The following is a 23,924-nucleotide window of genomic DNA, read 5'->3' as shown; positions in this document are numbered from 1 at the left end:
GTGCGACCTAAAAAAAGTTGGCTATGGTCAAATTACATCTTGAAGCGATTGAGTAAAGCCAGGAGTTGGGTGCGCTGAGCAGCGGGAAGTTCGGAGTCGATCGATGAGGAAAAACCTCCGGAGATGAAATGGGAGCGGTATCAGAGGTAATGGTGTTTAAGTGAGATGATGACAAGTCATCAGGTAGGTGACAGGAGGAAACAAAATCAATTTCCTCAAGGTGAGCGAGTAGTTTGCCGCAGAATAATATGGGCGGGGAAGGAAGCCAGTTCGTTATATAAATGGAGCCACGTGAGTTTTCTACGGCGACAACTGCGAACGGGAGAAGGAACCTTTAGCGAGAGCCGAAGGTGTCGGAGGGGATAAAGAGGGCGGTGACAGAGGGTGCGTCGTCGCAGAAGAGTGGCACATGAACACAAGATAGAGGGGGGATGTGAGTGTCCGTGGCTACGGTGACTCGGGTAGATAGCGGCTTGGAAGAAGGTCCATCAGACGTCGGCGCTTCACACAGGGGCAGTTCATACATCGTCGACCACTCTAGTTCGGTACGCGCGCAGTGAACGACGGCATGATGAGCGCAAATGAATTCCCAGCTTAAGATGATATCGTGTGAACATGGAGAAAACACATCGAGCTCGACTACCTACAAAATATTTTGGTTGACCAGTCGAGCTGTGCACGTCGCAGAAGGTTGGATGTGATGCGCAGTGGAGGTCATGCGGAGAGATACATCGGAAAGCGGCAGCGTAAGCTTCTTCAACTTGCGACACAGTTCACCACTTAGCACAGACACGGCAGCACCAGTATCAACGAGCGTTTTCGCAGGTACACTATCAGTATGCACAGTTATTTCATTAGCAGGTAAAAACGGAGGCCTTGAAGGTTTCGATATGTGCGCAGCTCTTGCCTCGGGAACTGGGATGGCAGTTTTCCGTTGGGGCGGGTGGTGATCGAGGAAGCATCGGAGAAATAGAGCGGCGCCGTGGTGAGGATGACCGATTCCTGTCGAAGCCGTGGCGGCGACTGATCCGACGTGGGGGGGAGGGGAGGAACGAAGACGGCGGTGGTGGCTATGGACGATAGGAGTCGCAAGTCATTTCACCAGCAGTTGGGTTGTAATGCTGACGACGGCAGTAACGTGCTGCATGACCAGGAAGCTGGCAGAAATAGCAAATTGGCCTGTTGTCTTAGTGCGCCAAGGGTTTGTGGATGGTGGTGTGGGGTGGCGAACAGGAGGGTGGCGACGGGTTGGTGGACTTGCTGCGTAGAGGGGACGGGGCTGTCTAGCAAGATCCGTGACGGTTGGTAGCGACAGCGGCGATCGTCCGGTGGCCTCAGCGTAAGAGAGAGGGGCGGAGATAGGCGGAGGATTGTATGTGGGAGACAGGGCGTCAGAAACTTGCTCTTAGATTGCCTTGCGGACCACTGGGGTCAGCGTGTGCGCACTGGTTGGGATGTACGGCACAAGAGACAATTGGCGCGAAACTTTTTCTCGGACAAACTGCTGGATTTGCTGCATTGACGTGGTTTGTTCAGAGGAAACAGCGCCAATAGTTAACCCAGAAGTTGGGGTCATGTCGAAGCTTGGATGTCAAGTAGAAATCCGCTCTCTCCGCAGCTTGTCGAAACTCTGACTAGAAATGAACTTTGCTAAAATCACGGCTTCGGCGAATAGCTTCAAGAATATTTAATCAGATTTATCAGCGAGAAAAGAGACGAAACTTTTAGGGAGAAAACACACACACAGTGCTGTATAACATCACGAGATAAGGATCCACAAAAAAACAGTTAAAAGGGCCCTATGTACAGAAATAAACTTCGCTAGAGCTACGGCACGGGCGAGTTGGTTCATGATTATTTAGACAAATTTATCAGCGCAAAAAAGACTGAACGTTTAGAGAAGATACACACAGACACACAGCGCTGTCTGAAATGATGGGACAAGGATCCACAAGAAAAGAGATAAAAGGGCCCTATGTAATAGAATTGAATTTCGCTAAATATACCGCGTAGGTGAGTTGGTTCACGATTAATAAACAGATTTATTAGCCCAAAAAACGGAACTTTTAAAAAAGAAACACACAGAGCGCTATACGAAATGATGAGACAAGGATCCACAAGAACACAGTTACCAAGGCCCTGAGTACTAAAAATAAACTTCTCTAAAATCACTGCTTTTGCGAGTTGGTTCATGAATATTTAAACAGATTTATGAGCGCGAAAAAAAACAGAACTTTAGAAAGGAAATGCGCACACAGTGCTGTAAAAAATCATGAGATGAGGAACCACAAGAAAACAGTTAAAGGGCACTGTGTACTAGAACTTAATTTCGCTAAAACTGCTGCGTGGGCGAGTTGGTTCATGAATAATTAGACAGATTTATTAGCGCAAAAAAACGAAACTTGTAGAGATGAAACACACTCACAACGCTGTACAAAATGATGAGATAAGAATTCACAAGAAAACAAGAAAGAGTCTTTGTACTAGAAATGAGTTTGACATGGCAGCTTTCGGAGATTTCGCGTTTGCCTTCATGATGCACTGATCGTAAATAAGCTTCTCTCGGGTAGATAGCTTGTCCAGGTTTTGCAAGAGTCTTGCATTTTTGTTGGCCAGGACTCTCATCTTCGCAAGCTGCTTCTGACACCTTTCGAGTCGTTGCCGCGTACTCGAAAGCTGCGCCTTTAGCGCCTGTACTTCAAGAAACGAACACACTGCCTGTTCCGTTTGGCAGGCCTGATCTGCGTGTCCGCTATCGCTGGCTGCTGCATCTGTAATACAATTCAGTAACACTGTTCAGAAGCACCTCAATGCCACCAGCCGCTAACACAGGGTCATGAGACTGAGGGAACAAAGTAACGCCGCGACTAAACCGGCTCAAGAGCTTACCGTCACTGGCTTCTCCTGCCGAGTCGGTGTGGACATTTTGCCATTCCACTGCTGCGCATTCCAGTGACGATTCGCGCCACCTCTTCGCTGGTTGCCTCCGAGTCGCATGCCGTGAACGCGGTTTCGGCTTTGTGAGGTACGCCGGGAGCCCGTCAAAAATTCTTGGAACGGCGTTCGTGCGAAGCCTCGGTCTCTCTCGCTGAAGCGACACGACCACCCCGTTAACGATGTGCTCGTCGGTTCTCACAACGTCGCTAAAATCAAAATGCTTTTCGCACACCCAAACGTTCTTACTTTCGAAGCTGAAACCGCCAGCTTCCAACCGTGGTATAGCTCGCTTCCATTTCTCTCGGAGTTCGGCGCTAGTTGGGAAACAGAAGAGCGACGCCTTTTCTTTGTTGCTTCGGTATCCGGAGCTGCAACCCGTCACACAGCACGTCTTAGGCATTGTTCATTCAAATTTTCATGCCGTCCACCTTGAGCACGGTGCACTGGCACATGAAGTTCGCGTTTCGCTGATGCAGAAACCGCGAGCTGCCACCACACAACGCTTTCGGGATGCCGCCGCGGCGAGTGCGCCCCGCCGGGCGCAGCGGGGCGATGGCCCCCCTAGGATGGCTTGCGCCGCGTAGCGGCCGCTCTTGGCACCATATCAAGCTCTCCCTTAGAGTGACGGAGAAGTTTCGTGACCAGAACGGTATTAAGGGACTGTGGTTTAATTATTGGTGAGTAGGAAGAAAACCCACGACAAGCTTTTGAAAATTGAGGACAATGGCAATAACTTGAAATTCTAGGTCTAAACGTGAATGTAGGTCATGTAAAAAGCCAGCTAGCAGCGTGTCATCTTCATCATCATAAATTATTTTCCCGGAAGAGCTCCTGACGAGTTATTACTGAAGGGGGTGGTGGGTCGAACAAGGATACACAAAAGCAATAACAGACCAAGAACATAAAGTAGAATACAATTCGAGAATTGGACATACAGGACAATTATATTGTCACGGGGTCGTGACGTGGCCGAAGACAGGAGTCTTTATGTTGGGATATAACTGTTTATTTGGACGAACCTGTGCCCGGTAAACGAAACGTTTGATTACAGTAGCAGTCTTGCACAGATAGCAGTGAACGGAGCGTCGGCCGTCGATCAACTACTGACAAGCGGCGAAGCGCGTCAGCATTTATACTCTTGCCGTCGAATGTTCTAGCGTTATTGCTAGCGGTGGCGTAGGTTCCAGAATAGTCTGTACAGTTCGCAGAGTAGGCTTGATCTTATCGAAATGATCTACTACAGTCCGGAAGCTTCTCGAAAAATGCAGGCGCGGTCGGTTTGCGCTGAAAATTGTGTGGTGTTTTCGGACGATAACAAAACTTGGGAAATGAGGCGTGGCAATATTAGGAGAACTCGTGATACAACTAACAGCATGATTCAAAGTGGCAAGCACATGAAAGAAAGGCAACTGGCTACACACATAAATTAGGACGGTGTGGTTGGGAAATGAGTTTCGAGTAAGTTTTTAAACTTCAGAGTATTACGTTCATTGGCTATTGGATTTGGAATCCGAATCCAAACCTGAATTGTCAACGGAAAAAAAGATTTGTTAAAAGCGTTGCTGGAACCTTTTAAACTTTGCACACTCAAAGAATTGAAGAGACGGCGCAAAGTTCGAATTGGTGGGAGAAGCAGGGAGCTATGTAAGTAAGTATGATTCAAATATAGCTTGGGAATTAAACAAATGCGTGCAATTTTTGTTTTAAGAAGCAGAAAGCTGAAAGACAGTGATGATTTTACAGTAGCAACACTTGTGCGGAAATTGTATTCGCAGGTTATAAAACGAGACGCGTGTTTTTGAATGGCTTCGTGGCGCCTATTAAATAGGATTGGTGTGAATTCCAAATTGGAGAGGCATACTGAAATTAACTTCGGGTGTAGGTTTCGTTGGCGAGTTTATGAACTGAGGTCGGTGAGCAGGACAGGGATCTTCTGATCAAACCTTATGTTTTGAATGCATCGGCAGTGCGCTGTGCGATATGATCAGTTGATGTTAGTGTGCTGTTGGTGAGAACACCCACGTATTAGTACAATTCTGCTAGAGTAAGATGGTTAGTTTACAGGGAATAAGTAAATTAAGGTTTCAACGCTTACAAGGAACTTGCATAGATATTTAATGATTTATTATACTATAAATAATAAGTTGCATCATCCATGAAGAACACCAATTTTCACTTACATTTAACTCAATTTGGAGGACAAGCTGATCAGAGCCATCTCATATTCGGCGCAAATGACACAATCGGTGGCAAAGAGACGTTTCAGCGACGTAACAATTAAGGGAAGGTCATTATTACAAATTAGAAAGAGAAGACGGCCAAGGACGGAACCTTGAGGTACACCAAATATTACATTTGTAGTGAAGGAACGGTGACCTCTGATGACTGTGTATTGGGATCAATTAGTGGAGAAGGCTTGTATTCATGACAATATGAGCGGGTTTATATTAAGGGAGGAAAGTTTTAGCATAAGTTTTTTGATGGGGAACGCGAACGCTTTGGAAAAATTGAGAAAGGGGAAATATGTTTGAAATTAAGAGTCGATGTTTAAGTGCAGGGCCGTCGTAAATTTGAGAAGTTGATTCATAGGAAAAACCTGAGTGAAAGCCATGCTGATTTATAGAAGTGAATGGGTTGTTTTCAAGATGGGTTACCACGCTAGAGTATATTATGTGCTCAAGCAGTTTACAAGGTAAAGAAGTTCAGGAAATTGGACGATCATTTAAAGGAACGGACCGATTACCCGCTCTAAATATCGGAGATGTGCTGCTTAGCTTCCAATCATGCAGAAGCGTACTGTCTTTTATCGTTTGCATGAACATTATTTCTAATATTTTGCTGGAACACGTTAGCGTACCTTCAAGTATTTTAGCTGTGATTTTATCTGGTCCCGGGGCACAAGATATTTTTTGTTTTACTAATAGTTTATCGATGCTCGAGGCAGTAATGCTAATCGCAAGCATTTGGGAGAAATGTTGAAACGGTAAATCGGGGCTATCAAAGTTATTTTCACGGGTGAAAACAGACAGAAAAATGTATTCATGATGTCAGACCGTTGGTCTTGCTGTACCTCCGAACCGTCAGAATTTCTCAAACAAATTGTATGTGTGTGGTTGTGTTTCAGGGTTAGGAGATTCCAGAATTTACGAGGGTTAACGCGTAAAATGCCTAATATGTCATGGTGATAAAACTTTTTTAGAGCGTCGCAGAAGACGCGTGTAATCATGAAGAGCCTTGAAGTACTTAGACCACGTCGCTGCAGTGTGGTGGCGTTTTGCCTCTCGAAAGAGATGGTTCTTGCTTTGCGAAAGTTTTTTAAGGCTTTAGAATACCACGGTTGATTGGAATCGCCGAGAATACGAATAAGGGATGATAGTTTTCAATTAGCTCTTGAATTTCATGTCTGCAAAGTAGCCAACTTTGGTCGACTGTCCTCTGAAGGGCGGAAACCTGAAAAAAACTGTGGAAGTTTTCAAGATAGGCGTGGAAGCGAGTGAAGTTTACTTTTTTGTAATCTTGAATATATTTTATCGGGGGTAATCGACGAAGAATCGGAATGCCCATGTCGAACTGTACAGTTTTGTGGTCGCTTAGCCCATTTCTGCTCGATAACGATTGAATGAGATCAGGCTTCGAAGTTAGAACCAAGTCAAGAATATTACCGCCACGTGTCGGTATATTGACTGCTTGGGTGAAATTGAACATTAGTATCAAATCAAGAAAAACTTTGGAATGGCGGGATGGTGCAGAGAGGTTATTCCAGTCGATGTGGGGAAAATAAAGTAACGACATATGAATTAAATGGCATGAGAAAAGCGACAGTGAATATCAAGCATGGCGGAATGAAGGTAATAAATAAACGAGATATCGGAGTCAGAGGTTCGGTAAGACGCTATAAGTATGGTTACACTAGTAGGAAATGATATATTTACGCCCAGAATTTCATGGTTAGTGTTAACTTTAACGTGGAAGGAAGACAAAGCACTTTTGACAAAGATTAGGACACCGCCACCCTTACGCCCAGTCTGGTCAAGTTTATACACGTGGTACGATGTGTTATGCTATAGTAGCTTTTCGCCATCAATCGAAAAAGTTAGCCATGTTTCAGTTATTATCGCATAGTCGGTGGCATGATCTTCCGAGATGGCCTCAAAAGCTGCCCTCTTGGGTACATAGCTTCTGATGTTCGAAAGTAAAACTGATGCGGAATCGTAAGTAGGTCTGTGGTCTTTTGGTACAAGTGAGAGTGCTCTGGCAAAAATCTTGGAAGCCAGCCATGGCTGCTATTGCTTCTGTTTGATCACAGAATCACATACCACTTCGTAGATATATTTTTATCTCCTATGCTTAGTTTATTAAAACGTGTTTTGAAATCAGCTTTCGTTTATTGGCCAAACTCGTAAAGTTTGCTGCGGTCAAGGCGCACACGTGCAGAGTAGTCTTCACGGTTTGCGAAATCTGTGCCTTACAGTTTAGGACCAGCGGAGAGAATTTTCGATTTGTCTTTCAAACGGCCTAGCTTGACGATAATTGGGCGGTTCTAACCTTCGTGGTAGCGGCCTATCCTATGGACTCTTTCAATGTCTGTAGGAGTGATAGATGCTTTGAGCTTCTCGAAACAGACAGAAATACGCTTGTTTCCGACGAAGCCAGGTTTCGTTCCAAATGTCAGGGATTCCAAAAAAAAGTAACTTACATCGTCTAAGGTCGTTTTCGGAATCGTCACATTTGTTGGCTATAGCTTTGATTTCGCATGATAGTTCCTGAACAATTGTGCGTGGTAGCTTTGGTACCAGTACTCCCATCACAAGATGGGGAAGTTCCGATTATCTGGTCTAAAGCGTCAACACGACAGAAAATACTGGCGACCATACCTTCGATGTTCGTTTGGGCTGGGCGAGTTGCAACCACTCGTCTTTCAGAATATTTTGAACGAGTTCCAACTGTGCTATTCTACTTGCGTTTTATTCAATGGCCCCGTCACCAGAAAAGATTAGCGAAAGAAGGGTGAGTTGAGACTTAACGCAGTACAAAAATAACGCTTGGCGTAGACTGCTGGGACAGCAGTCTGCGTCAAGGGTGTCAGAGGGGCACGACACCGCGAACTGAAATACATCACTTGAACGGCAGCATTCTGCATGAGACAGAAAACTAACCTGCCTTATAAAGGGCAAGTTCATGGCCAAATTTGACGCGGTGGCATGCCCCATCTGGTCCGTGACAGGCAGCTGCTTATGAAGAGACTACAATGATGCCACGCAGATAACTGTTCCGTGTTTCCAGGTGAAGAAATGATTCAGGCCTGGAAACGGCGGTCGTGCAGCCTCTTTCTGGTTTGTGCCAAAAAGGGCCGGAAGCTGGCAGGGCAGCTTGTAAATTTCGTAGTCCAGGAATGTAGCGGCGCTGTCTGTGCATGCGGGAGAGGTAGCCGCCCACAGGAGGAAAGCCTGCATTCGAAAGGGCAACTTCATCGCCTGATTTGACACTGTGGCATACCCCCTCGCATGAGTAGCCTCGGTGGAAGCCATGATGGTGCTCAAAAGTATTGTTGTGGTCTTCTAAATAGTTCATGACTTCCGTGTAAATGACATGTTCAAGTTACTTGCAAAGGGTACTGGTCTGAGAAATAGGGTGGTAGTTTAATAAATATATGTTGTCTCCGGACTGTTGGCATTACTTTTGCTACTTTCGAAAGGATTGATATGTGGGGTTCGACGTTCCGAAATCACAATATAAATATGAGAGACGCCGTAGTAGTGGGCTCCGGAAATTTCGGCCACCTGAAGTTCTTTAACATGCACCCAAATCTTAGCACACGGGTCTACAGCATCCTTGCTTTCCATCTAAAATGCAGCCACTGCAGCCGGGATTCGATCTCGCAACCTGCGGGCCAGCAGCCAAGTACTTTAGCCACTGTACCCCCGTGGCGGGGCTTTTGTGACCTTTCAGGCTCTCGGAATAGTGTTAGTAGTTAGAGAATGCAAGAAGAGTGTCCAAAATATTGAGGATAAGCCAAGAGACAAAATTTTCACACTGGTAAATATTGTCATTGTGATTGGATGCTGAAGAAGTCTTAAATTTATTAAGTAAAGAAGGAATTTCTGTCCCACTAATGATTGCTTCAGAATCCATACGTCGACGAGGTTGACAAGGAAGGGTGAATATGTGGTTTCATCATGTCTAAATATGGATGAAAAGTCATTATTCAATAGATCCGCATATACGAAGTTGTAAACCATACCGCCGTGCTCACTGACAATGTTATGTCAGGGTAGCTTTTTTTATTGCACGCCAGAAACTCTGGGGTTTTTTAGTTAGCAGGAGTACAAGTCATGAGTGAAGAAATGTCGTTTTGAATAGTTTCACGATGGACTGATATTGCTAATGCAGACCTTGCAACGGTGCCAAGAATCATAGAGACAGTCATTATCAGCTGAACGATATAAATGCTTCTTGTTAATAAGGTGCCAAAGCATTATCGTAGACCTCGGCGCTGTTGAAGAGCAGGCTACTTTTGTTTATGGAACGAAATGATCGATCTGGTCAGTAAAGTGGTTTCACAGAATGACCAAACATGCTCAATTGTTCCAGCTTTTTGATTACTAAGCAAAACTAAACGCACAAAGCTCGGAGTTTATGCTGTCAAAATTTGCTCTGTTTTAGCATCGTACATATTTATCAGAAGAGTGACGCCTTGGAAAAGATACCATCAGAGCGCCTGTGAATATGTCATCATCAGAAAGCCCATCTTCATGAGTTAAGTTGCAGCTTATGTCACGATGATTGATTATATTGATATCTAAAATATTGGTTGATGTAGCTAAAAATTGCGTGTGTTTAACGATAAGCTGTCAAAAAAAAAAAGTCGAGGCATGACTGAAAAAAAAAAAGAAACGTGAGCTTCTCATAGGGAGGTAACGTTTGTGAAAAAGCTATTCAAATCAATCTCGTGAAAAATAAAAGCATTAAAAATTAGGACAAACAGAATGAGAAAACCCAGCAGTATTAATCTCAAAGAGTTGTTTGCATGCATGAGAAACGTCAGATTCAAGTCAGGTGGTCGATAAATTGCGTCAGTTAATTAAAGAGCTGATGCATGCCTAGTAGAAACCCACACACTTTCTAAAAAGTGACAAAAAAGATACTTGCCGGAAAATAATGTTTTGCAAGGTTACCAAAATGCCCCCACGTGTTCGATTTTTTCTTCACATCTCTTTGAGTCGACTATCCAGAATGCAGTTATCACGCACAGTATTGGTGAGCCATGTTTCAGTAAGCTATTACAAGAAATGCTGAACAAGAATTAACCTTGCATAACATAGGCACTCTTCTTGATAGGACTATTGCATACGTTCGTGTACAGGAATGGAACAAGGTCTTGAGCGGCAGTATTCCTCAATAATCATCTAGCAGATGGATGGGTGGCATGGTTACATGACACTGGTAGTTCTGCGGCTCCTGTTGACACCTTCGTCGCGCAGTTTATGTTGCTGTTTCATGCATAAACTTCATAATTTACAAACAAGTTGTTCGACATGAGTTGCACAATCACCTTCCTTCCAATTCGAGTTTGAATGTATTAGAAAGTCGCGCCGCCTGTCTCGCACAGTTTCAGAGTGATCCCGCGAGATGCTGAACAGTTTACATTTCAGTTTGTAACCATAACGGAGTATTGCTCTGCCTTCTTTGTGATTAAAAAAAAACTACAATAATTGGTCACGGTCGATTGTTACCATCCATGCTTTACCGTTTTCTGAAAAACAAATGCGGTATCCCGAACTAAAAGTGTGACATACTAATCATGGGGGACCTAGACGACCTGCTGCTATATGCCAGAAAAAAAGTGGTCAAGGACCTCCGTCAAGCCATACTCGCGGCTTTCAGTTTCATGTCGTTCTCTGTTGAAGAAAATAAAGATCAATTTATTCATTTTTTTATTTAGGAATTAGATTCGGTGTATACCTCATAAGTTACTGAACGCAAGTCTTACGTCTATCGGTAGCAGGAAGGAACAAAGCAGTGCGGGTTATCGCGCCGATAGGAACATCCCGCATCTGATGGGACATAAAAAGAGGGCAGAAAAGTGGAGTGGTGCCATATGCCTTAACATGCGGCAGATATTCGAAGGTTGAGTACAGTTTCAGAATTGACTACAAGATATCTTAAGCGTTTTTGAGAATGGCAGAGGGATCTCGATATGGGGTGTATATACACGAAGGTTCTCTGCCAGCAGGAAGCCCTCATTGTGCAGTGGAAGAACGGCGATGTGGGCGAGTTGTTTACTCAGAGTTGGTAGAATCTGAAACGTCAGCACGTGGAAGGAGGTTAATGCAGAGAAAGCCACTTTCAATCGTGTGCCTGCATTCCATATTCTGTGTCGCTGTAAACTCTCCATGCTGCGTCCATTGAGTATAACAAACGTCGACTCACCTCTGCTCTTCGTTGCAGCTCTGGTGAACAAAGGCAACTGCTGCTTCGTCAACAACGACCTGGACCGTGCAGTTCAGTACTATCGTGAGGCCCTCACCAATGAGGCCAGCTGCGTCGAAGCTCTGTACAATCAGGGTAAGTCAGAACGTGACACATCACGTGACGCAATACCTAAGTCTGCAAATAAAAGCCAATATTCCGTAATAAAGTCTTACAAGGTCATTGCTTGAGGAGGACGTCGGTGATTGTATGTTGAGGTGGGCACTATTTTTTCTAACTCCTATGACAGTGGTTCTCAGCTATGCATGCTTCGGAGACCCGTTCTAGACTGGCTCAAGTGATGAGGGCCGATGGTGTCATACATTTACACAACAATCCTTCCTGGGAAAGAATGGTGAAACTGAAGTTCCGCGCCAATTAGGTCACAACAGCTAGTCGATAAGTTGCACATCACATTCCACCAGTTTCTAAGAGTGTTTGATTTTTGAATATGGAAGCCTAGAAAAAGCATGCCTACAGAAAACTACCACAAAGGGTTGAAAACTAGCGTATCAGTCGCAGCTCGCAAATATTATGTGATGAAGCGGACCACAAATCAGAGAACAGCACAACCACGAGACACGTCCCTAAAAAAACGTTTTTGATGCCTCTTCTTAAGGAAAGGTTTCACCAAGGAAGTTACATTAAATCTTCTGAAGAGGTGGAGCGTCTCTATGACTAAAGTTGATGCGCCACCATATTGCTCAGGGCAGAAAGCGGATGGGCGCATTGTAGCGTTCGTGGCTTTCGCGTTGTTTTTGTGCTAGTAATGTTGCGTGCGGTGCCTTAAATGAGAAAGAACGGTTCTGAAAATACCTGGGATCACTTTTAGAGACGACGATGGTGGGCTCTTGGGTAGAATTCGGCTTCGCGAATCGCGTGAGGCGGACACTGGGCACAACGTTCGATTTGTAAGTAGGCATGCTTCACTAGCTTTCCTCACATATTTTCGCGACTATGACGGCATTTTCGAGTACAAAAATTATCTTTTGGCGTCCGGTTGTACAGGGACACTGAATAATGTTTGTACGTTTCAGTATTCCAAAGACGTCATCTTTCGAGACAGATGGGAGCGCAGTTTGGCGAGAAAATAAGCCCCAAAAAGAATGACGACTAATATTCTGTACACATGTTGAAGCAGGCTGCCTCGATAGAGACTTGCTAAATACCAAGACCATGGGCTTGTAACATTACCACCGTGTTTGCATTGTTTCCATGCGCACTTACAAAAGCTAGTATACGTGAGGGTGTCTAATACAAGTGAGCGCTTCGTTTCTGAAAGGTAGTGAATGTAGTGCCGGCTCCGCATTTCTGAAATGTGAGTTTCTTTAATTTGCATGAGTACTACACTCCCAATGCCAAAATTTCTGATGCTGCTTTATGCCCCTCTTTATGTAGGAGAAAAAAGAAACAAGCTCCTCTGAAAAATCAGGCAAATAAACACTTTCGCCTAAAGCACCTCTCATTGAAAGAGCTGTCGAAATTCCGCCTGTACCACGCACAACAGAGTTGTATAGGCAAAAAAAAGCTGTCGTACAATCAAAACCTAAAAAATCAAAGACAGCGCAGCAGTACCAACGGGGCCTTTTTAAAATTTATTGAGGCTTCTAGGATTTCCGTTGAACGGATAGTGGAGAAAAACATACCAGATGAACGATTGAAATTTTCCAAGCATCGTTTTCTCCTGATATCCAGCAGCTTCTCAAGCGAGTATGTGAAAAGGCGAATACCACCCTCACCCTAATAAAAAAAGAGTATGAGCACCTGCATGCTGCATTGTCATTCGCCAAAGGCTTATGGTTGTATGCGAGTGAAACTTTTATTTTCACTGCATCTCCTCACTGCTTACTTCTGGTGCGAGGCAACTGTGTAATCGTATAATGCGAATCGATATCCCTGAGTATACCTTTTTTAGCAGCGAAAGCTTTTATGAGATCAGAACACGTGCCACGCGCGGTGCCGTAGAGTTCCGCCGCCACACGTAACCAGTATCGAACGAAAAAAAAACTTGGTAAATGAAAAAAAACATTAATGACACATTGATATTGCGATCTGGAACTGCTAGATGCCTGCCCGGTATTCTACCACTGAGCTATGCTAGTGCTGTGAACTCGTATTTACACTGTTCTTAGGCAGGCTTGATGTCGGGAAAGTAATCGCGTTAGTATGACTAACGAAGCTTTTTAGAACATCAAAAGAACAGCCAGGCGTCACACAATGTGAATTGCGTAAGGACTGCGTCGTTTAATGCTCCAAGCCATCAGAAAAATTGTTCGTGATCACCTGTTAACTGCGACGCATACCCCAGCACGCATATTTCTTCAGCGTCGTCAGCCACTGCATAAAAAAATCGCAAAAAAAATTTACTACAACTGTGTAGCAGATACCATCCTTCTCCAAAGAATAATGAAGGATAGCATAGTGAATGCTGGCCCACTACACAAACTTTATTATTATTTATGGCGCTGTATGTACCCAGAAGTGTGCTTGTAGCATCAGGAAGAGTGTTCTGAAAAGGCTCTGAAAGGCTGCTCTTCTACTTTCGCTGTGAACGTGATGCGCGTTCCGCACGGGCCTGATGTTTTTTCAACACGTTTGAAACGTCTAGTGTCAGTGAAAATTTAAATCAGGTGTGCATTGAAGTCATTACTACGTTATCTCGCCACCTAAGAATAATAACTTGGTGCTTTAGTAACTATAGCAAAACACACGGCCACAAGCTCCCAAAGTATTACGGCGCTATACAAGGCAGTCGCCGCCTCATTCTGCCTTGAGCAATATGGCTGCCGTGCTTTCACTTCGATACGTGGGTGCTGTTGTGACTCCGGGTTCTGCGGGTGTCAGTTTTGGTAGTGGGTCCCCGTCGTAGAAACCATCGTCGAACAAGTCAGATGAGTCGCTCGTACTAACGACAACAACTTATGTACATGGCTGAGGGGTTCAGAAATATGCTCGCGAACTTAAGCTCGAGAACTGCGGCTGAAGGTCTTGCTCTGGACGAAGCTCGCTGAAATAATGCTGAAAACGCACACGTCCCTTACTTTTAAAAGCAGCGCAGTCAACCTTGGTCGCATTGTCCACTCTTTCAGCCAATTCGATGTTATACTTCTTTTCATACATCAGGTGCAACGATGTGGAAGCTATGAAAGAAGTTCGTCCAGCAAAACGTATAACTCCGTGCGTTTTGTGATCACTGGCGTGACATCCGATTTGTGCCGGTGCGCTCTCTTGTTTCTTTGTGCTCCCCTTTGGCATGACTGGTGAATAGAAGAAAGCGGGGTGAGCACAAAAGAACGTGGGTATCAAAGGACCCTGTTGTGTCGTATTCTGCACTGGCACTGAAAGTCCAGGTGGCCGCCAGTGTGGCGTAGTAGAAAGCCTGAATGTGATGTCACGGGAAAACTGAGATATACAGCCACGTAATAAGAAACGTTAAACGGCGTCTTTGTTTGTAAGGCACATAATATTTCCAAATACTTCTTGCTCCCATAGCGAAAGAAAACTTGAGTTCCAGTGGCACGAACATCAAGCTACTTTTTTGTTGCAAACGCATCGACTGCAAGAAGTCTCGCTAACTTCCACAGCGTTGCATCTGATGTATGCAATGGAGTAAAGATGACTGGTCGGGCGACTTATGAAGGCGGAACCACCTTTCCGCACACCGGGAAAGAGAAGAAAAGTTCCCAAAAAGGGGTCACTAGCGTGTTTCACACCACCACAACTCTTCAATGCCCGGCTTCTTGATCACTTGGGCGTCCGAGGAATTTCTGTTTTCTTTGAAAATCCTGGCGCAGCCCGACTACGTTGCGCTTCTGACTCCAGCCAAACTGCCGACATTGACTAGCAGGTGATTTGGAGAGTCAGGACAATGGGGTGGCAAGCGAAGGCATCCTGCCGTGTGTAGGCCACAGCGAGGCGGCGCATTCCTCCCGATGTGCGAAAAAAAAGCAGAGTCCAAGCCTTGACCGGCGGTAAGGCCTGCTTTCAATTGATTGTACCACGGATCAAGTCCCGTGCGTTGGTTTTCGTTCAAGATGCAGGGGCCGTTGCATTTTTCTTGCAGGATTGCGGCTGTGCACGCTTCTCCTCCTGCAACTTCGTACCGTTGTCAGAAAGGAAGAGAGTTGGCATCCGAAAGCGCCGTGTCCCAGAGCATCAGGTCACACTTATGGCTCTTCGGGGGGGGGGGGGGGGGGCGTTTTCAAGAGCTCTGAATAGTGGCTGCACCTTCGATTTGTCGAACTCTAGTGCTCGCAATACCTTCGGCTGGTTCTTTCAAAGCGTCAGCCTCTGACACGGAGTGCTCTCGACCGCTCTGACTTCGGAGTGAGAGGGTTGTGTGATCTGACCGGCAGGACAAATCACGTGGCACAAACCAGCCATACACGTTACTGCTAGCAGGTGAACGAGTTCAGAAGCGCGACCGTGCATTTCGGAAAGGGGAATCGCCGGGCACGTAATACGCACACGTCTCCCGGAAACACCATTACCAACACAGGTGTGTTGGTAATGGCGTTTTCGCACGTGAGTGAGGCGAATTCACATCCACTAAGTGATAAACGCAACATGTCAATAGCAAGGTGGCTATCAAAGGCGGAGGAGACGTCAATGGTGTCACGACAGCAGCTCGCATATAGCCTCGTGATTTTCTTTGAAGTTCGGACGAGGACGATCGTCAGGTTTGTGTGCTGAGCTCAAAAGGCTTTCGCTCTATCCAGACACGTCGGAGAGAGAGAGAAGAAGAATATAACAAAAATGAGACATGTCACAGATGTCCACTGAAGTGATCGGCACCATTTGTTGATAATATTGACGTGGCGCAGCCAGCAGCTATGTTCACCAGTCAGCTTCCCTCGTTGGCTGCTCGGTGGCGCTACAAGTGTGCTGCAATGTATTAAAATAGCAGAAAAAGAACAGACGCCCCTGTGGCTGGCATTTCTAGATATCAAGAAAGCTTACGATAGTAGGATTCAAGAAGACTTGTGGGGATTACTGGACAAACTAGATGTGGAAGATGGAATAACTAATCTTCTAAAAGATAACTATAAAAGTAATAAGGTAGTTATCAAATAGTAAGAACAGATATCTTAGCCTATAGAGTTACTACGCGGGCTTTGACGAAGATGTCCCTTGTCACCTTCGTTATTCATGCTATATCTCCAGGGACTAGAAGCCAAATTAGAGGGGAGTCGACTCGGACACTCGGATTCAGCCTCTCTTTTGCCAAGCAAGGAAAACACATTGAACAGTCATTGCCAGCAATGATGTATGCAGAATATATAGTATTATTAGCTGACAACAAGAAAGGTCGGCAGGGATTGATACACAACTGTGGTAATGAGGGAGATCGGTTAAATTTGAATTTCAGGAGTGAAAAATCGAGAACCATGATTTTAACGATAAAAAAAAAAGCATTGAGCATGAGATACGTGTAGTCGCGCTAGAAATAGTGAATAAATACAAATACTTGGACATATGGATAAATAACGAGGCTGAGTATCTCAGCGAGCATGAAAGATGCGTAATGTTTAAGGGCACCAAGAATGCAGCTGTATGAAAAATCGGGCACTGGAACTACAAGAGGTATGACGATGTGAGAGGGATTGTGAAAGGTGTCATGGTACCGTGTTTGACGTTCGGCAATTCGGTCTTGTGCATAAAATCAGAAGTTCAAGCAAGATTGGAAATTAAACAAGGTGGGAGAGGTAGACTAGCTTTTGGGGACACACGGGAATACTCCAAATCAGGGGGCACAGGGAGACATGGGATGGACATTGTTTGAGGGTAAAGAAACTAGCAGCAAGATAGAATTGGAGGACCGATGGAGTAAAATGGGAGAGGAGCGTTGGGCTAGAAAGGTTTTCAGTTACTTGTACATGAAGAATGTCAATACTAGATGCAGGAAGTGAACTCGAAAGTTTTCAAGCAAGTATTCAGACTACAGCAGAATACCAAGCCAAAAGGAAACATCGGTTAAAAAGAAGGTGAAGGAAACAGAGAGGCACATTTGGAAGATGGGAATGCTTACGAAATCATCACTGGAAACCTACTAAACTTATAAGCAGGAAATTGCATAAGAAAAGATCAACTATAATTTTCGGGGTATTTCTCTGTTCTTTGAATCTAGAATGGGTGTATTGCGGACTACCACATACCGAGCAAAATACGAAAACACGGGCACGGTATGTAGTGCGTGTGGAGAGGTCGGGCACAGTATGTAGTGCAACCCACGACACAATCAGTTGCCCTCTTCTGTATTTTTTTTCAGTAATTAGCGAGCAACGGAACAGCGTTCTTTTTTCTTTCCAGTAGTTAGCGAGCAGTGGAACATTACTTGTGAACTTGAGGTAAACAAGCAATGCATGCTTGATCTGTTCTTTAGCTGATGAACCGTTATTGGGTTTGGCTCACAAACACTGTGCGAAGGGTAATCTAGTCAGCATCGAACACTTGGCTTATTAAATATACAGGTCGAACATCATTGCAAAAAGCGCTTGTTAGCGATGAATTTTCTTTTTCGTTATTCTCCTTGGCTCTATTGTGTAGAGCTGGCATGGGTACCTGTTCCGAGTAAGTAAGAAGACGACATGCATGAGGCCATGTCTGAACTTAGCCTTTTATATAGGGATTTTTCTTTGAACGGCGTTAAGTGGCATTATGACAACGAAACTTCTGTGCCATCGGTTAATACTCCCGGTGAATATATGCTGTTCAGAAGATCGCCGCATTGGAGCATTGGTTATGGAGCTCGGCTTCTGACCTACAGGTTATGGGTTTGATCCTGGCCGGGGTGGTCTCATTTCAATGAAGGCGAAATGATAGTGGGCTATGAACAATGCATTGTCAGTGCACCTTAAAAAACACCAGATAGTTCAAACTTCCGGAGTCCTCCTCTACAGAGTCTTTCATATTCACCTCGTGGGTTTGGAACGCAAAAGCCCCACTAATATTATGATGATCGGGAGAGCAACGTAGACTAAAAAAAAGGACGTGTTTTACGAGTGTTGTTTCGCCTCACAATAATAGCCCTGAAATCTTGCATGCCTCTTGATTGTATTATCGACGCGCTTCTATTACTTTCACTCTTGAATCGCAAGCATGTTATGAACCCGAGACATTTTTTTGTTTCATTGAAAAGTTACGAGTGCTGAGAATTCAAGGAGCGGAACGCAAGCCAGCATCGAAGATGCCAATGGAAGATATCTCTGTCGTTACTGTGGCAACAATACGTGCACCCACACGTTGTCGCGTTTCTGCGTCTGCTTGCCTGTTTGGTTGATTGGGTGAGTTGGTGATTCATTATTGTTCTGAAATGAGAGCGCACTACTTAGAAGCGCATATCCCTGTCTTTCTGTCCGCATCTAAGTAGTGCGCTCTCATTTCAAAACAATCTGCTTGCCTACCGTTTCGTTGTCTGTTCCGTGCACATGGGCCGCGCCGCCGTCGTGGCTGACCTCCGCCAGTCAGCGAAGCAAAGGAGAAGGGTATTTGTACACATGATATTTATGCTCGAGCGTTTATTTGTATATCTGCGTGTGTACACCTACAAAACTTTAAAACTTGAAAGGAGTTCAAACACCCCCTCCTCCGCCTACACCTATGTTGGCTAGTGAGGAGTACATCACAGCAACGGGCCATCTCTGAATCATCAAAGCGGCAAGTTTAGGTGTATGTACAACGTTACCACCATAATTTTCTAACAGTACAAGCCGCCGTAGGTCGTTCGTTTTTGCCAATAATGTTATGTGTTTTCTGTCTTACGCTCACATACACAATTGCCTTTTTCGGTACCCTCGCTGAGTACAGGTAAGGTGGAAGCAAAGTGAGCCTGTTCGCCAAGGCAGCCGTTATTCCACTTAACCTCTAAACACCCCCGCTTCACATTCAATATTCTAACGAATTGTTTGTAACTAGGCTCTGCTTTGTAGAAATTCTGCTTTTATACCTGCAGGGAATCTTTTAACTTCCGTCATAAGCGTGGATATAGGGAAATAAAAGTATTAGTGCAAGTTCCTCCAGAGTGATCGAAAGAGCGAGGAATTTTCGGCAAGATATTAGTGGCACCCGCTTTCTATCTCACTTCTTCCGTGGTGTTATTCGATATATTGACACTGTCGTGAACCATATCCAATCACACAACAAAAAAGCGTGGCATATACATTTTTGATTATAAAATGTGACTTTTTAATGGTGTGCATTGGCACTGGAATGCCAAGGATAACAACAGCGTTCGTCATCGATGTGTGCTATGTTACAATTAAGGCTCCGTGTCTTCGGATAAATAAAGAAAAATAAATAAATTCACGCCTGTGAAATATTTCACCATTTTGTTTTATTCATCAACTCCAATTTTAATGAAACAGCGTTAGAGAGCTTGTTTCCAAGAAACTTCGGTAACGGTGTCGGCTTCAGCGTCATTATGAGCGAAAAATTCCTCACATGCATTCCCGAGGTATCGATAACGATGCAAATAGAATAAAGAACGAAAACTCCTGGATCATAGTGGGCATCAGACCCGGGTCGTTCGGCTTCGAGTGGAAATTGAAAATGCGTCGTTTCCGTGTCAAGCGGATGTTCTAGCAGATGGCCATGTGTTCTTCAGAATACATTGAAAATCACTTGCTCTGCTTGAAAATGCACTGAAAGCGACACATTCTTTACAAACACGTGCGTCCTGTGTGCATGCTTTTCAATGCAACATGAAATATTGCAGGTACAAGCGCCCGAGAAAATCAGGCGTCAGAACATGTGATTGTCATAATGACTTCTTCTTCTTTTTCTTTCTTTATTTGTTTCTTTCTGTGCCAGTACAGAAAACGGAGCGAAGGCAAAAGGCTGAAAGCCTGACTGAGGGTCTTTGCTCCAAATGTAGTGAGGCAGACAGGCTGTCATAAGAATTTTGCATGATACACAAAAATTACAAAGATATACAAAGGTACAAGTGCGAATGCTGTAACACATACAACAGTAAAAAAATGGTACTTTTAGTAAACAAACTTATATATAACTATCGTAATGTTTTAAATACAAATAGATATAAGTTGCCATTTCTAAATGCTATTGCAAGAGATATACAAAAATAACAATTTACACAGGGAAGCATAGCAAAAAGAACACAAACATAAAAAGCATCAGATAATACTTAGGCAAAGAGGACACATAGAACGATAGTCAAGAACATTCAATGTTGTTTTGAATCAATATCATCCTGGTCGTATGCTTAGAAACTGTACAATTTATATCTAGGAGGCTATCTATTTTGTTTAAAAACGTGGGTATCTGAAAATATGAGTGTTGCGTCTATAGATCATTCGAGTCTTCGGAGTCCGTCTAACGTAAGTACGAAAATCGTACAGGGAACCACGAAAATCTAGCGAATGATAGAGTCTATTGCGTTTTATGTACTGAAATAACTTAAAATAGTAAATCTCGCTTGCTTTGAGCATGCGATATTTCAAAAATAGCGGTTCTGTCCGCAAGTTACGTATAGGGCCACGAAAATCTTCAAAGATTCTCAGAGCCCTCTTTTGTAGAATAACCTATTTAGAATAGTTCGTTAGTGTTGTAGTTCCTCACACAAGCGCGCAGTAAGAAAGTCGTGAGTAGAAGAGAGTATAATAAAGGATGTTTTTTGGCCACAGTGGTCTGAAAGAATTTAACCTGTACAAGCAGCGATTTGATATGTGGGGTTTAACGTCCCAAAACCACCATATGATTTTGAGAGACGCCGTAGTGGAGGGCTCCGGAAATTTAGACCACCTGGGGTTCTTTAACGTGCACCCAAATCTGAGCACACAGGCCTACAACATTTCCGCCTCCTTCGGAAATGCAGCCGCCGCAGCCGGGATTCGAACCCGCGACCTGCGGGTCAGCAGCCGAGTGCCTTAGCCACTAGACCACCGCGGCGGGGCTGTACAAGCAGCGAACACTTCTACTTAGTTGTGACTTTAACTTTGCTATATGCTCACTCCAAGATGGGTCTTTTTGAAACCAGACACCTAGGAACTTCTGGCTGTTAACTAGTTCTAATATGTTACCTTGGTAGGTAATAGTCATAATAAAATTTCTTGGTTTATTCACGTGGGTAAACAGCATGTACTTGGTCTTATTTGTGTTTAAGCACAACTTATTAAGTTTGAACCTTGACGAGAGTCAATTCAAAAAAACATTCACGTTCGCTTCAAGGTAGACAAGTGAAGAATCCTAAAAAAATTGCTTGTGTTGTCCGCGTACATTACTAGTTTGGAGCAATCTGCAATGTGGCAAAGATCTTTGAGATAATTTATAAATTGGAGGGGACCCAGAATGGATCCCTGCGGCACTCTTTTTTGATAACGACGTTGTCTGATTGCACGTTATTTATGCTAACTAATTGATATAAATTTGCTAAATAGCTTTTCAATAGGTCGTGTGCGATTTCTCGTAGACCACATGAGCTTAACTTATGCAAGAGGATGTCATGGCATACGGTATCTAACGCTTTACCCAGATCTATAAGTAGCCCAACTTTATATAGTTTTTTCTCAAAATGTTCTATTATGTGATCTTTTATTTGAAAAAATGCAAACTGTGCAGACTTGTTTTTTAGAAGCCGAATTCCGCATTATTGATAACAGTTTTATAATTTATAAAATTGCGCGTTATTTTTAACATTCTTTATAACTCCGTGGTTTAAAGCTGGTGACCCATCACAAAAACGCACACACGTTACTGCGCCTATTCTCTTAAAGCTATGTAAAGGATGCCTATCTGGTTCGAAAAGTTTTTATGCATTAGGTGTTCGAAGTAGGCATTACAAGAACAGAAGATCGCTATAGCATTGAACTCCTAAGGGTGAAGGCATACGGTCCCTTATTTTTTAACGACTACTATGTTCTTGTTTTTCTTTTGTCAAATGAGCATGACCTGAGCCGTCATTGACACGTAAGCCACAAGAGCTGCAGCGGCTGCATTTGTGATGGAGGCGGAAACGTTGTATGCCCGTGTGCTCAGATTTGGGTGCACGTTAAAGAACCCCAGGTGGTTAAAATTTTCGGAGGCCTCAACTACGGCGTCTCTCATAATCATATAGGGGGTTTGGAACGTTAAACTTCACATATCAATCAATCAGCCGTAAGGGCGTGGGCAGATTTTTTTAGGGAGGGGGGCAAAAGGGAGAGGGCACTTTTTGATTTTGGCTTTTTTCATCAAGTATGCCATAGCAAAAAAAAAGCTAAAAAAAAGCTAAATGCGGGAGGGGAGGCACGGTTCTGGTGTTGTGCCATCGGTCGACCCGTTCAGCTAATGTAAACTTCACCTTAGTTTTGCTGTGCTTCAGCGGAATTTGGCTGATGAATCTCTTGAGCCCTTTCGAATGAAGTGTCTGGTGGCGTGAACGATGTCATGTACTAAATAACTATATCATAAATATAAAAAAAGAAAGGGCAAGATTGAAGCTTGCGATGAAGCATCCGTAAACAGGGCTTGTATCGAGACTTGTCTTCCTCAAGGCTAGAACAGAACTGCTTTTTTAGTGCTAGCGTGTCTACGCTTCGTACCCCGTCCTCAATATATAAGCAACTATACGAAGATAATACGAAAGACGCTGCGTCGAGAAACCCTTTTATGAAAAACAGCCCCATTCTCATCACAGTCGATGAGTCGCCGGGAGTTCGCGGATAACAGGCAGAGGCAGTTTTCACAACCATATGTAACGAGAAGCTTCCTAGGCGTAGGACCATCATGGTATACTAACAAGTGGTTCAGCAAAGCAAAATATTATTTGGTGTGTTAATACATTCCCTTTTTCCGAGGCCGAAAATCACCACTCGAAAAAAATACGCTTTCATCAGTGACGACAACCAGGCGAAATATTTTTGCATTGATTACAAATATACATTTGCGTATATTACCACAAGTCGTAGGACCGTTATACGGATAAAGTCCTGTATTTGAGTCACAAAACTAAATTGTGCTTCTCTTTTTGCGCGCCTTCCTAAGAGATAAAATACACTCCATATGTTCTGATATTCTCGCCTTTACATACCACAGAATCTGATTTTAGAGCAATGTGGCAAAACTGAGAAAGCAAACACCAATTTTTTTTTTCACAGAATTGAAGATTAGTATTGTATAAACTGCGATAAAGTGCAGATTTTCTTGGAAAAAGTAATAATAACTTCCAAAAAACACCATGAGAACATTAAGAAATAAGCAACTTGAAGAACACGTATTGGAAAAATATACACCCCAAACAGCAATACTTTGACTGCCCTCAAAAAAGCTTTTCTCAATCATTAAAAGCCGTTAGTCCATTTGGGCGTACTTCAATGCCATGTAGCAAAGAGTGGGAGCCGCTCTCATCAGTTTAACCTTCACGCAGTTGTAAAATTGTATTTTTCTCTTGGACAGACGTTCATTATCTCGTTTGTAGAGCTCATTGCAAAGACATAGTCACTGCCCACTATTTTGTCAGCAGTATTAAAGGATATGTAGAATGCTTTCTTTGTTGTCACAGTGTTCACAGACTGCCGCATCGG

At 43.9% G+C, this 23,924-nt stretch overlaps 1 protein-coding gene across 1 annotated transcript in view; it reads left to right on the top strand.

Moving 5' to 3' along the window:
- Window positions 1–23,924, top strand: part of nompB (intraflagellar transport protein 88-like protein nompB) — a 1,761,410-nt gene that overhangs the window by 965,073 nt on the left and 772,413 nt on the right. Inside the window, exon 15 of the mRNA XM_075896456.1 lies at window positions 11,386–11,502. Coding sequence (XP_075752571.1) covers window positions 11,386–11,502 — 117 coding nt within the window. The remainder of the gene's footprint in view (window positions 1–11,385; window positions 11,503–23,924) is intronic.

This window comes from Rhipicephalus microplus, chromosome 5, assembly GCF_043290135.1.
Source record: "Rhipicephalus microplus isolate Deutch F79 chromosome 5, USDA_Rmic, whole genome shotgun sequence".
NCBI lineage: Eukaryota > Metazoa > Arthropoda > Arachnida > Ixodida > Ixodidae > Rhipicephalus > Rhipicephalus microplus.
This window is presented reverse-complemented; position numbering and strand designations above follow the sequence as displayed.